The 13,559-nt window shown below is 41.3% G+C and overlaps 1 protein-coding gene across 1 annotated transcript in view; it reads left to right on the forward strand.

Annotated features, from left to right (window-relative positions):
• The window catches only part of SETBP1 (SET binding protein 1), a 413,338-nt gene that overhangs the window by 396,797 nt on the left and 2,982 nt on the right, over positions 1-13,559 (forward strand). The window contains exon 6 of the mRNA XM_004702964.2: positions 13,145-13,559. Coding sequence (XP_004703021.1) covers positions 13,145-13,559 — 415 coding nt within the window. The remainder of the gene's footprint in view (positions 1-13,144) is intronic.

A 13,559-nucleotide genomic window follows, 5' to 3' on the forward strand; every position in this document is an offset into this window, starting at 1 on the left:
CTACTAGATAATAAAAAAAGAAAGAAAAAACATTTACAACTGAATTAAACCCAAAAGCCCAGTGGAAAGTTGAAAGCAACGGTACCGCACCTAGGTTTTCATTTTACGCTGTTAGTGTTTTATGCGATTTTCTCTTGTTTTTCGCAGAGGCAGGAGAACTGCCTCTGGATAAAAAGAAAAGTGCAAGATTCCACCTGCACCAGGTCCAACATCAGATGCAATATCCCTCCTGTCACTTAAAGAATGATAGAGTGAAGCACACCCCTGCAGACGATGCAAAGTTATTGTTTCTGTGGTTCATCCTTCATCTTCTAACCCGTCTAAGAGCAATAAGTATAAACCGGTTATTGTTTTTTAATGAAGTATGCAGAGATTATTTTTATTATAAAAATTAGCTTCCCCCTCCCCTCCACTCTATTTTAACATAAAGAGGAAAGCTGTCCCATGTACTTGAGTCACTGGGATCCTGCCCAGAGGAATTCAAGGGTCAAGCTTGAACTTTATTGACTTTCAAACCCTTTTGAAATGTCTGAAAATCTGGAAACACCAAGGACACACAATTAGGATTTAAAACTTTCACAACAGACTAGATGGACTGGCAACCATAAAATTAACCTTTTCACATCTAAGTAAAAATCTGGCACTTAGGTTTAGAGGAGAGGGAGTGGGGAGCGGGGACAGAACCATCAATCCCACATAGCAATGGCCAGCTCTGGTTGTCATCCTTATGGAAATACGGTTGAGTGGTAATTTGTATGAAATTGTTGATGGGAGTTCATTGAACTGTCATTATATATGAGTCGACAATAAGGGTGATGTCTTTTAATGTAGTCCTCACTAACAGAGGTATTGTGCCAGGACCCCAGAAATTAATCAGCCAAATTTACTGCACAAATCATTTCCCACATGGAAAATCAATTCGATTCTTGGGCACCAAATTTTAAGATGAACTTCGATAAATGACAAAATCACCAGATGAAGACACAGAAGCCTCCACTGATTGACAGGTGGCACCTTGCATATCAGGTACCTTGTTGGAGAACTGCGCCAAGGTCTCCCTCATTGCAAGTCAGAAATCGATCACTGATGGCCCTCCTGGCAGCTTAAATATTAGGAAACGTCGTTCTTATTTTTAGAAAAGAAAATTTAAGTGATATAAATGAAATTATTGCTGTTTTCTTCCTGAAACCTGGTCTTGCTTCCTCCTTGGGTAATGTATAACCCAACAAAAGGGTTGATAATCAGTTCTAGAGCCTGCGGCAGGGTGGAGGAAAAAAAACTGGAGTGGTACCCCCACAAAACTATTTCTAAAAAAGCCCAAACAGAAATAAGGTGACAGTATGGACAGAATGGGCCACCTTTCCATTCTGACAAGTCCTCCGCAAACTGCTCCCCCTCATGCTCCCTCCGTCCATGAGACTGGCTAGCAGAAGTGCTATAGCACGTGCCCTAATGCTCGGCAGCCATGCAGACATGCCCTACCTTGCAGAAAGCTTAGGGACAGAAGCACACCAGGGTGAGGGGTGGGGGGAAGCTGATAGTCCCAGGACTGTATGTTAGTTTCAATTCTAAAGATGGAAAAGGAAAGGCAGGCCCAGTCGGGTTGCGTTGAACATCCGACAAAGTCAAAAGCAGCATTTAAGTTTCCAGAGACCATTACTGAGTCCCTTGCTCGCCAGTACAAGACCACAAGTGCACCGTTTACGCTGGAGATCATATAACAATTGACTTTCCTGCCTCTTTTATTTGCTGGCCATGGACCCTGCGCCAGGCCCTGCCATGCTGTCTGCTGCGGTCCCATGCCAGGAACTTTGTGAGCTCAGAAAGGAGGCAAGGCCTTTGTGGCAGATGTAGTTAGATTCCAGTGGAAGGTCTTCTCATTTGTTCTCCCTTTTTGATTGACTTATTTTTCCAACAGTTTTATTGGCACATCATGTACATACCATAGAATTGAGTAGTTCAATCATTCAAACATATCAAGGGGAATTGTACTGTCACCACCCCATCCATCCTAAAGCAGTCCCTCCCCCAGGGTTGACTCGCCCCCAAAGTGAGCTGTCCAATCACAATCAGCTCCAGTGCTCCTCCCTCTCCCACCTTCACTATTTGCTCCCAAACTCCCCTCCCCTCCTGACCTGCCTTTTGAACCATTGTACGGTTCCAGTTTTCATATTTTCTGCTGTCTTTTCAATTGAGGATTTTCTGTTTTAGCTAGTCATTGTTGTTGAAATTTTTATTTGTTTGTTTGTTTGTTTTCTCCCTGTTTGTGTTTTAAGAATTTTTCTGTATATGAAATCAAGGATAGTGAAATCTATAGAGACAGTAATTGGATTAATAATTACCTAGGGGCATGGCAGGAGAGGTTTGGGGGGGAATAGGGAGCTAACAACAATGAGTATGAGAAGAAAAGAGTCTAAAATTGATTGTGGTGATGATTATTCAACTTTTCTTAATATGATTGAATGATTATGTGAAATATATGCCAATAAAACTCTTTTCTTAAAAATAAAAACTTAAATTATACTAGCATACAAAACAGTGCACACTGTAGCTGTTAGCCCCCGACCTGGGCAAATGCTGCTCCACCCTTGTACCCATAGGAAGTTAAGTCATCCCCAGGGATGTGAGCATTCGCTAACACCCTGCCATTCCCTTTAGGGTAATTCCATAGACTCATAGGGCTAGAGAGAGAAGTTTGAGCTCTCTTCAGCCTCTCAAACTTTCTTGTAAAACCAAGAAGGATCTTATTCACGGGCAAAATATTATCTCTAAGCCCTTAGCACCTCTTTGTGAGGAACCGTCTATATATAATTAGCCTAGAAGCATTGCCCGGCTCATGGTGGATATACTACATCTATAAAGTCTGTGTACAGATAGCATTGCTAAGCCCAGTCTTAAACAGTCCACAAAGACGTGAGAAAATCAGCAGAATTCTGATGAGACAATTCTCCGATGGCGCGAGTGCAAAGATAGAAAATCTAGATCTGGACTCAAACCAGCTCAGCCATTTGCACGACCCTTTTAATACAAACAGGATCACGGATCACGAAGGCAATTTGCATCAGAAGGTTATGAAAAAGAAAAAACAATGAACTCGCGTTTCCCCTCGGCCACTCATAATTGTTCTTTAAAACTAACAAAGAACAGGCTGAGATATAGGACAATTATAGGAAGGAGAGCAAATATGGAATCAATCTTCCAACGAGAGCCCAGAAATTACTGTCCAATAATGAAACAATTTAACGAGAGGAAAATCTGTAAACATTTAGAGGGACAGTGAAATCATAAGCAATAAGGAGAAAGATTTATGAATATCAAACCGTGCCAGGTCCAAAGCCTGCCCCACCCCCGACACACACACTAGGATTTCAAAAGTATTGCAGGAGGTAAATGTTTTATAAAGACCCTCCACATTTTGTAAAGGCAGATGCAAAGATTCTTGTAAGTTGGTAATGCATATACAGAAAGGAATCACAGCAAAGACCAAATCGAGAGGAGAACTTTGAGAGGAACAAGTGCAAAAGAGAGGCCTGGAATTCTAGTTCACCCGGATTGCTAACTCCTAATCATTTCATGTATTGTTCACAAGCAAGGAAAATGTATCTGAGCTAAAAGTCTAGGCCATAAACATAAGGAAAAATAAAAACTAGTTGTTCAATAGATGTGAAAAGACAGGAATGCAAAACCAAGGCGGGGACTATGTCTATACACTTGACATCATTAGCAGAGGTTGGGTCGTGATCTAACGTTATACCATTGTACAGCAGAGAATACAGAAAAAACAAGTCAGTGTTTCACCCCATTAATCAGCAGGCAGCTCCTAGCTAGATTGTTCTTGAAAGATGAAGCATACCTTTAACTGAGGAAATCTCTTGTCCTTGGACCAGAGCGTGAAAAATCACAAAGACCCCACCCTGAGTCACAAGATTCTAAGAGAGATGTTTCATTGCCCGTCATCATTTATAATGTTTAGCCTTTTATTTTGGAAGACGTCGCCTATATATCCAAGTAGGCAGAATGCATAATAAACATCTGTGTGCACATTGCTCCAGTTCTACAATATCAACTCAAGGACAGGCTTATTCCATCAGTTCCTCCACCTAGCTCTTTTATCTCATAGTATTTTGAAGCCAATCCCAGATACCATGTGATTTCCTCTATAAATATTTCAGCATGTGTTTCAAAAACATAATTACAATGCAATTATCACACTCTGAAAATCAACACTAATTGAATAGCATTATAAAATGTCCAAGGAGCTTATAATCATTTTCATGTACTTCATGATCTCTTTTAACAGCTTGCTCAAATTAGCATATGGTATGACCCACATATTGTGACTGATTGATTATCCAAGTCTCTTTCTGTTTGAGTCTTAAATTTTTTTATACTTGTAAAAATATAGATAACAAAACATTTGCTATCCCATGTGTTTCCTCTGTACACGTCATTGACAGCAATTACATCAATCCTGATATGCAACCATCACCAATATTTGTTGCCAAGAGTAGATCTCTGTTCCCTTGGCTCCACACCACACACACAACAATTTATTTAAGGCTCTCAAGTGTTTGCCTGGAGTTTCTCACAGTTAGTGTTTTAGTGAAGCTCCCTGTTCTCCGTCTTTCTCTGTGGTTGGATCTAGAGCTGTCCTGCCCAATATGGCTGCCACTAACCACCTGCGGCTATTTACGTTGAAATGAAGTAGACGTCACACTTCAGTTTCTCAATTGTACCGGCCATATTTGAAGTGCTCAGTGGTCACACGTAGCTAATGGCTAATGAATGAGAGAGCACGGACATAGAACCTTCCCCCCATTGTGTAAGATTCTGTTAAACGGATATACTCTAGGTTAGTAGTTTTCTTTCATTGTCCAATCCAACACAAGGTGACCCAGGTCCGCAGAGTAGAACTGCTCCATTGACCCAAGTTTTGATGTCCTTATATGTACTTCAGTCATGCGTACATAACATTCCATTGTTTGTATACATCACTGTGTATTTGCTACCTTTTGGTTAACATTAAATTGTTTACATCTTTCTCATACATCCACTGAGCTGCAAAGAACATCCTATGTGTCCTTTGTCTCCTGTTACAAACGAGTTAGAAAGGCAACTTCAATGGGGAATTGCAGGGGCATTAGCGTTTTCATCTACAATACTCACTATTATTGACAAGTTTCTTTCCAAAGTGATTATAGGGATTTGCCTTTAAGCCAGAAGTGTGATGTAGTTCTAAATTTCTCATACAGGTTGAAACAGAAATAAAATTATGTCTATTCATGGATAACGTTATATTACATATAAATATTCACAAGATAATTTGTCAAGCTAATAGGGAAAGTTAAGAGATTGCAGAGTACAAGATCAACAGCAACAAAAAATCACTTGGGTTCTACACACTAGAGGTGAAAAGAAAACTATGAGATACTTTCAAATATGAAAAGAAACTAAAGGAAGCAATTATATTTACAGTGCCATCCAAGAAAATAAATATCTAAGGATAAATCTTACCAAGGATGTGAAGGACTTATATAATGAAAGTATAAAAAAAAACTGATGAAAAAGATTAAAGGAGGCTTTAATAAATGTAATGACATTCCATGTTCATGGATTGAAAGATTTAACCATGCTAAGATGCCAGTTCTATCCAAATAGATCTATAGATTCAGCATAAAACCAGTCAAATATTCAACAGCTTTCTTGTACTGGACAATCTTCCACTCTGTTATGAATGACAAGAGACCTTGAATATCTAAAGCAATGTTGAAAGAAAATAATAAATTAGAAGGACTCACACTTCCTGATTCCAAAGCCTATTATAAAGATATAATGAGTCCTGGTAGCACAGTGATTTAAGCATTTGGTTAGCTTGCAAAAAGGTTGGCAATTTGAATCTACCAGTTTCTCTGCTTAGGAAAGAGAAGGCAATCTGTTTCCATAAAGATTGACAGCCTTGGCAAACCTATGGAGCATTTCTAACTTTGCCTACTAGGGTTGCTATGCACCAGAATCAACTTGAAGGCAGTAGTTTGGGGTTTGGATATGGAGCCGTGGTAATGAAAGCAACCTGGTTGGTACTTCTATTAAAATGGACATAAGGACCAGTGGGATAGAATTGAGAGTCCAGAAACAAACACACATATCTAAGAACAACTGGTTTTTGATAAGAGTGCCAAATCCATTTAATGAGGGACAAAACTTTCTTTAATAAATGGTGCTGGGCAAAATGGATTTGCACATAGAGAAATGTGAAACAGGATCCATGCCTCCCACCATAAACACACACACGACATTCAAACATGCAAACTAAAACCACAAAGTTTTTTAAAAAAAAACAAAAAACAAGAGCAATACTGTCAACCCTCTCCCGTAACAGTGAATTGTCCAATATAATATCAAAAGTACAAACAAGAAAAGAAAAGTTAATAAATAAGACCTCATAAAAATATCATCAAAGACACTACAAAAAAAAGGAAAAAACAAGCTACCATTTGTTAGAATATCTTCAGAAAACATATACATGACGGAAGCCCAATAACTAATACATATATGAAACGTTGACAACAGAAAGACAACTCAATCATAAAGCCAGCAAAAGACTTAAATAGCCCTTTCACCAAAAAGGACATTCAGATGGACACCAAACATGTGAAAAGATGATCGGTTATTAGGCACCCAAGAGATGCCAATCAAAACCAGAATAATCTCCCTTCTCATTCTTACTAGGAACCCTGGTAGCCTCGTGGTAATGATTTGTACTGCTAGCCCAAAATCAGCAGTTCAATACCACCAGTTTCTCTGCAACAGAAAAACAAGGCATTCTGCTCTTATTTACAAACTTCACAAGATTCACAGACTGGGACCCCTCGGGGGCAGTTCTGCTCTGTCCATCGGGTTGTTCTAAGTCAGAACCAACTTGATGGCAGTGAGTGTGTTTCTTTGGAGAAGGTTGAAGATTTTTAAAAGAAAATAACAAATGTTGGTAAACTTTCAGGGAAATTGGAACCCTTATGCATTGTGGATGGGAATGCAAAATGCACAACCATTGTCACAAACATTGTGATGATGGTCCTCGAAAAGCTGAAAATGCAACTAGGATATGGTTCAGCAGTTTTTACTCCTGGGTATATAAAACAAAGACCTAGAAATAGAAACGCAAGCAGAGACGTGCACAGCACTGTTCATTTCCTCACTGCTCACAGCAGGCAAAAGGGGAAAACAGCCCAAATACCCATCCACATCTGGATGCTTAAACCAAATGCAGCACATGTGCACAATGAGATATGATAGACAGTAGGAGAAATCGAGTCTTGATTTTTGCTACAATAAGGATGGACTGTGAAGACAAAATAAGCCAATCACAAAAGGGCAAATATTGTATGACCTTGATTATGTACAAAAAGATAAGAAACGGAAATTTTCTTGAGAAAGAAGTATACTAGCAGCAGGAGTAACAAGGACAAAGAACTTTATTTATTTTTTAAAATCATTTTATTGAGGGCTCATACAACTCATCACAATCCATCCATCCATCCATTGTGTCAAGCACATTTGTACATTTGTTACCATCATCATTCTCAAAACATTTGTTTTCTACTTGAGCCCTTGGTATCAGCTCATTTTTCCCCTCCCTCCTGCCCCCACCTCCTGCACAAACCCTTGATAATTTATAAATTATTATTATATTGTCATGCTTACACTGTCTGACGTCTCCCTTCACCCGCTTTTTGGTTTCCCATCCCCCAGGAAGGGGGATATATGTAGATCCTTATGATTGGTTCCCCTTTGTACCCCACCTTTCCTCCACCCTCCCAGTATTGTCACTCTTACCCCTGGTCCTGAAGGGACCATCTATCCTGGATTCCCTGTGTTTCCAATTCCTATCTGTACCAGTGTACATCCTCTGATCTAGCCGGATTTGTAAGGTAGAATTAGGATCATGATAGTGGCGGGAGGGAGGATTTAAGAAATAGATGAAAGTTTTATTTTTCATTGTTGCTACTCGGCATTCTGACTGGCTAGTCTCCTCCTCGAGACTCTTCTGTAAGGGGATGTCCAATTGCCTAGAGATGGACTTTGGGTTTCCACTCTGCACTCCCCCACATTCACAATGATATGATTTTTTTGTTCTTTGATGCCTGATACCTGATCCCATCGATACCTCATTATCACACAGGCTGGTGTGCTTCTTCTACATGGACTTGTTGCTTCTCTTCTTGATGGCTGTTTACCTTCAAGCCTTTAAGACCTCACGCTATACCTTTTGATAGCCGGGCACCATAAGCTTTCTGTACCACATTTGCTTATGTACCCATTTTGTCTTCAGCAATCGTGTTGAGAAGCTGAACATCATGGAATGCCATTTTAATAGAACGAAGTGTTCTTCCATTGAGGGAGAGCGAATGTCTATCTGCTTCCTTGAGTGGAGGGCGAATGACTATCTGCTACCTTAATACTAAACCTATAAATATATGCACAAATATTTATTTCCTCATCCTCATATATAAATATATTTACATATGTACATGCCTGTATTTAGACCTCTATAAATGTCCTTTACCACCTAGTTCTTTCCTCTATATCCTTTTGCCCCACTATCATCCTCAGCCTTCATTTGGGTTTCATTAATTCCTCTCGATTACATTCCCCTTGATCAAGCCCTACCAAGCCTCTTACACCCTCCTCACCACCGATTTTGGATCACTTGTTGTTCCCTTGTCCCTGGATTTGTTAACACCACTTCCTGTTTGCCACCCCCCCTCTGTCTCATGTCCCCCAGAAACCATTGGTCCAGTTGTTTTCTCCTCCAGATTGTCTATTCTGCCTATCTTATGTAGATAGACCGGCAGAGATAATAATATGCACTAAAAACAAGACAGAGCAAAACAAAACGACAAAAGAAAATAAAACAACAGCAAAAAAATGACCAAAAAAAGAGAAAAGCTTGTAAATAGTTCAAGGTCTGTTTGTTGACCTTTAGTAATATTTTCTGGTCGAATCTGATGGGGTTCCATGCACTGGCCCCAACGTCTATTTTTGGTATTCCCTCAGGACTTCCTTGCTCTGCAATCATTGCTGTTCTATAATACACCCTTACTGTTTTGCCTCGGTGTGGTGGGTTCAGATCAGGCACAATTCCCATGCTGTGTCGCCACTGTTGTCCCTGGCAGCGCTATGGTTCAGTGAGGGAACTTGTGTCTCATAGTAGGGCTGACCCTATGGTCCTCTCTGTGCATTGGCTGCTCTGAGCATGGATATCGTCCTCAAAGCTTGGTGGGCGAGGATTTGCTCCATTCTCTCTTCCTCCCTCTTCATTTGCTCCAGTGTGCTCTGATCAGACATGTCCCTCTCCCTGAGCTGTAGCTTAAGTGCTGTTCTCTGAAGTAAAATCTGCTGGGGGGACGGGTGACTGTCCACATAGTTGGGATTGGGGATGGCCCACAGACCTCTCTACTGGTTCCCTGCTTCATGCCTGTATGTTGCATTCACATCTTGGAGAACCTGGTTGAAGTCTGGTCCCTCTTTCCCTGTGGAGATAAAAACAATATCCTGCCCTTGGGTGGGTTAGTGCCCTGTTCCTCCATTACCCATGTCTTTTTTTTTTCTTTCCCCCCACTCCTTTTTAGTTGACTACAATATGTATCCCTGGATTTGGTCTGGCCCCTGCCATACTACCTGGACCTGATCCCAGGAATGTTTGTATATAGTAGCTTCTTCCCTATGCCCCATTTGCATTTTTTGAGCTTACTTCAGCGAACTCATGTTGTACGTGCCCTTTTGTGCTTGGCTTACTTAGCTTAGCATGATTTCCTCCAGTTCTTCCCATGAGGCCATGTGCTTCATGGGTTCATCACTGCTTTTTAGAGATGCATAGTACTCCATTGTATGTATATACCACAAGGGACTTTAATAGTGATAGAAATACCATATTGATTCAGGGTAGGGCTGCATGGCTGATTATTCTCATTGCTGTCAATAGCAGTACATTTGTAAAAATGTTAAATAGGTAAAAACTGCACAATAGATATATTTACAACAACGACCAAAAAAGTTACTACTGAGGCTGGTTATATCATACAACCCCAAACCTCCTGGTATTTGAGTCTTTGGTTTGAAAGTTTAAGGCCTTGGTTTTGTAGGACCATTTAATTGGTCCGATCATATGTGTATGTTTAGTTCTTCCGTTCTACCGAATAGTTCATTGCATAATGTTTGGGATCTTAAATGCTTAGCAGACAACATCGAAGGTCTCTATCTGTTAGCAGAGCAGAGGAAGGAACTTCAGGAATAGGAAGAGGTTATGCAATGGGTGACCAACTGATGCTCTGGACACTGCCTCCTTTGACTGAATATTGTCATCAACATTCATGTAGAAGAATCCTAATCAAAGTCCATGACTTTCCATTGGACTCCAGACTTCTTGGAATGATGAACCACTGAAACTCTTGCCCTGAAATAATCTTTACACCTTAAACCAAAAATATCCTCTTCCTTAATACTGAGGAAGTTAGGTTTCGCTGAACTACTAGAAGCATCTGCCTGCAGCATTAAACTCCTTTAAGAATGGTTATATAGGCTCAAAATGACCGTAACAACACGGTTGTTTAGGGGAAGTGAATTTAAATTAATGGGAAAGAATAACTCAGGAAAGAAAGTTGGGAATGGTTGTAAAATGTAATCAATATGACTAAATATAGGTAGAAACTGTGCATTGGTGTATATTTTGCTGTGTTTGTTCTCAACAACAGCAATTAAAAATTTTTAAGTAATCTCAGTTTCTCACATCATGCCAACATTGAGCGGTTTCAGACATTTCATCCATATGAGTTCACCTATCTGGAACCAGACATGCAAAAAGGAAAGGGCATGGAACAGAGAGGGCAGTAGCGACTTACTGGAGTCCAAATCTGTAATTTGGTGTTGGTGGTGGTGCAGTGGTGATTACTTTTTCTTTAGCAAAAAAGCAAATATGCAGAAAGTGACCATTTGTTGAATATGAACGGTGGGTCTGCAGAAGTCCATTGTTTTTAGGACGTTTCTATACATTTCCAGTACTCAGCATTATTTTTTATTTCATACGTATTTTTAATTAAGAACTTAAATAAACAAAAACCTGTGCTTTATATAAAATGAAGTGTTAAGTGTGAGATTTTCTGCTAAGTCTTTAAAATTATTCCTTTCTTTCCTTAAAAAAAAATTTACTCAAAAAAGAAGAAGGAAAACAGAGGGACAGTTCACTGGTTACCTTTGCCCCAAATGACCACCCACCCATGGAGTATTTCCACGGTGCTTGACTCAGTCCCACAGTGCCAACTAACCGCCCCACATGTGGTGTTAATATCACCTTTTCTTTCCCTAAGGGTGGTTTTCACCACTGTGGTTCAGCATTTGGTTGATAACTGAAAGGTCAGGGGTTCAAAGCAACTCATTGTTCCACAAGAGAGAAATGACAGTCTGCTTCCATAAAGCTTACAGCCTTGAACATCCAGAGAACAGGTCTCTCCCGTTGTACAGCACTCTCTGTGAGTCAAGATTGGCTCAAGGGGAACAGGTTGAGTTTGGGGGAGGGGTGGTCTAAACTAAACAGAACATAAATTGCAAAGAGAGCCTATACTTGTAATAACGCTATGAGCTTCATGGAATATTGTAAACTTAATGCTAGAAGATTCTTAGAGTGTTTCTTGATAGTTCTCTTTTACTTTTGTACTGTGAACAAGATACATAACTTTTCTTTAATATGGAAGGAATAGGGAACTTTTCTCTAACAGAGGTGCATCTGGCCACCAGGACATGAAAAACCCAATGGCAGGCATGTAAGTGATTCAGAGTCACCTGGGTGGTGTTTCCCGGGAGGCCCACAGAGGATGAGCCAGTTAGGGGGAACTTGGTTAACTGAACACCTCAGGGCACTTGACAAATCCAGAACATAGGGAACAAATAGCGAGAAATGGTACCATCCCAACTCTACTGCCCGCAGAACTAGTCCTCCCTCTGTCAGTTGAGGAAGGGAAGGGTTAAAATCGGTTTAGTTACATATTTGAGGTCAAGATAACTCTTCTGCTAGGTTGCTTTAAGAAAACAAACAAACAGAGTCCACCCTGACTCGTGGAGACCCATGTGTTACAGAGTCAAGCTGCTCCACCAAGATTTCTTGGCTGTGTCTTCCCAGAAATAGATCATCAGCCCTTTCTTCTTCCATACCACTGGGTGGGACTGAACCAACAGCCTTTGGGTAGTAGCCAAGACCAAACCATTTGTGTTACCTAGGGACCTCTAGGTTGATAAATCCATTGTTGTCCGGTCAAGTTCAACTGATGGTGACCTGTCAGGAGAGTCCAAGGGCCCCATAGGATTTCCAAAGCTGTCATCTACACTGAAATGGCCCAGTCACCTCTTCCTCCTGCAGAGCCGCTGGTGGGTGTAAACAACTGCCCCTCCAGTTAGCACCAAAGCGCTTTTAACCACGGCATCATTAGGGCTCCTTTCCAGGGTGACACTTTCTATGAATTTTCCATACTTATTGCTCGTAATGAAGGGCTGTGTCTCGTTTTAGTCATTCCACATCTACCAAGAGAGAGTTCAAGTAAGCTCAAATGCTGATCCGAGGGATGAGGGGAAAAAATGCAAAGCAAGAATTATACCGTGGCTTTGCCATGGCTGTCGGGCAGCTCCGCCTCTGTAAAATGGGAACTAGGGCATTGCATGTGAGGACTGACATATAAAAAGAAATGCTTCGCACACATAAGGGTCAACTGATGTTAATTGTAATTGTCTTTAATTTTAATCAGCAACCACAAAAAAGCCAGACTCACTGCCATTGAGGCCATTCAGACTCATAGCAACGCCCTGGGAAAGGGTAGAGCCCTCCTGTGTGTTGCCCAGACTGTAACTTCTTATGGGAGTTGAAAGTGCTCTCTCTCTCCCACAGAGCAAATGGTGGCTATCAACTGCTGACCTTGTGGTTCCCAGCCCAACACATAACCCATTAGGCCAAAGGAAGAAGAGTACTAGGTCTTGAGCCACGTCCACAGCATTTATTCTCCATAAGCGTTACAGCCAAGTATATAGTTCTCACCGAAGGGGCCAGGTTTCAGACACCCTGCATTCTGCTCCTAAATTCTTCTCTCTCATCCCATTGCAGCTAGCTCCACCCTGAAGAAGCGGTTCAAGCGGCGGGAGATTGAAGCCATCCAGTGCGAGGTACGGAAGATGTGCAACTACACCAAGATCCTGTCCACCAAGAAGAACTTGGACCACGTGAACAAGATCCTGAAGGCCAAGCGGCTGCAGAGACAATCAAAGACAGGCAACAATTTTGTCAAGAAGAGGAGAGGGCGTCCCCGGAAGCAGCCTACCCCGTTTGATGAGGACTCCAGAGACCAAATGCCGGTGCTGGAAAAATGCATCGACCTCCCCAGCAAAAGGGGCCAGAAACCCACCCTGAGCCCACTAGTGTTGGAGCCAGCCACCAGCCAAGACACCATCATGGCCACTATCGAAGCGGTCATCCACATGGCCCGGGAGGCCCCACCCCTTCCCCCACCACTGCCCCCACC

This window comes from Echinops telfairi, unplaced genomic scaffold, assembly GCF_000313985.2.
Source record: "Echinops telfairi isolate 266 unplaced genomic scaffold, ASM31398v2 ScPeMD7_7400;HRSCAF=8409, whole genome shotgun sequence".
In the NCBI taxonomy this organism is placed as follows: domain Eukaryota; kingdom Metazoa; phylum Chordata; class Mammalia; order Afrosoricida; family Tenrecidae; genus Echinops; species Echinops telfairi.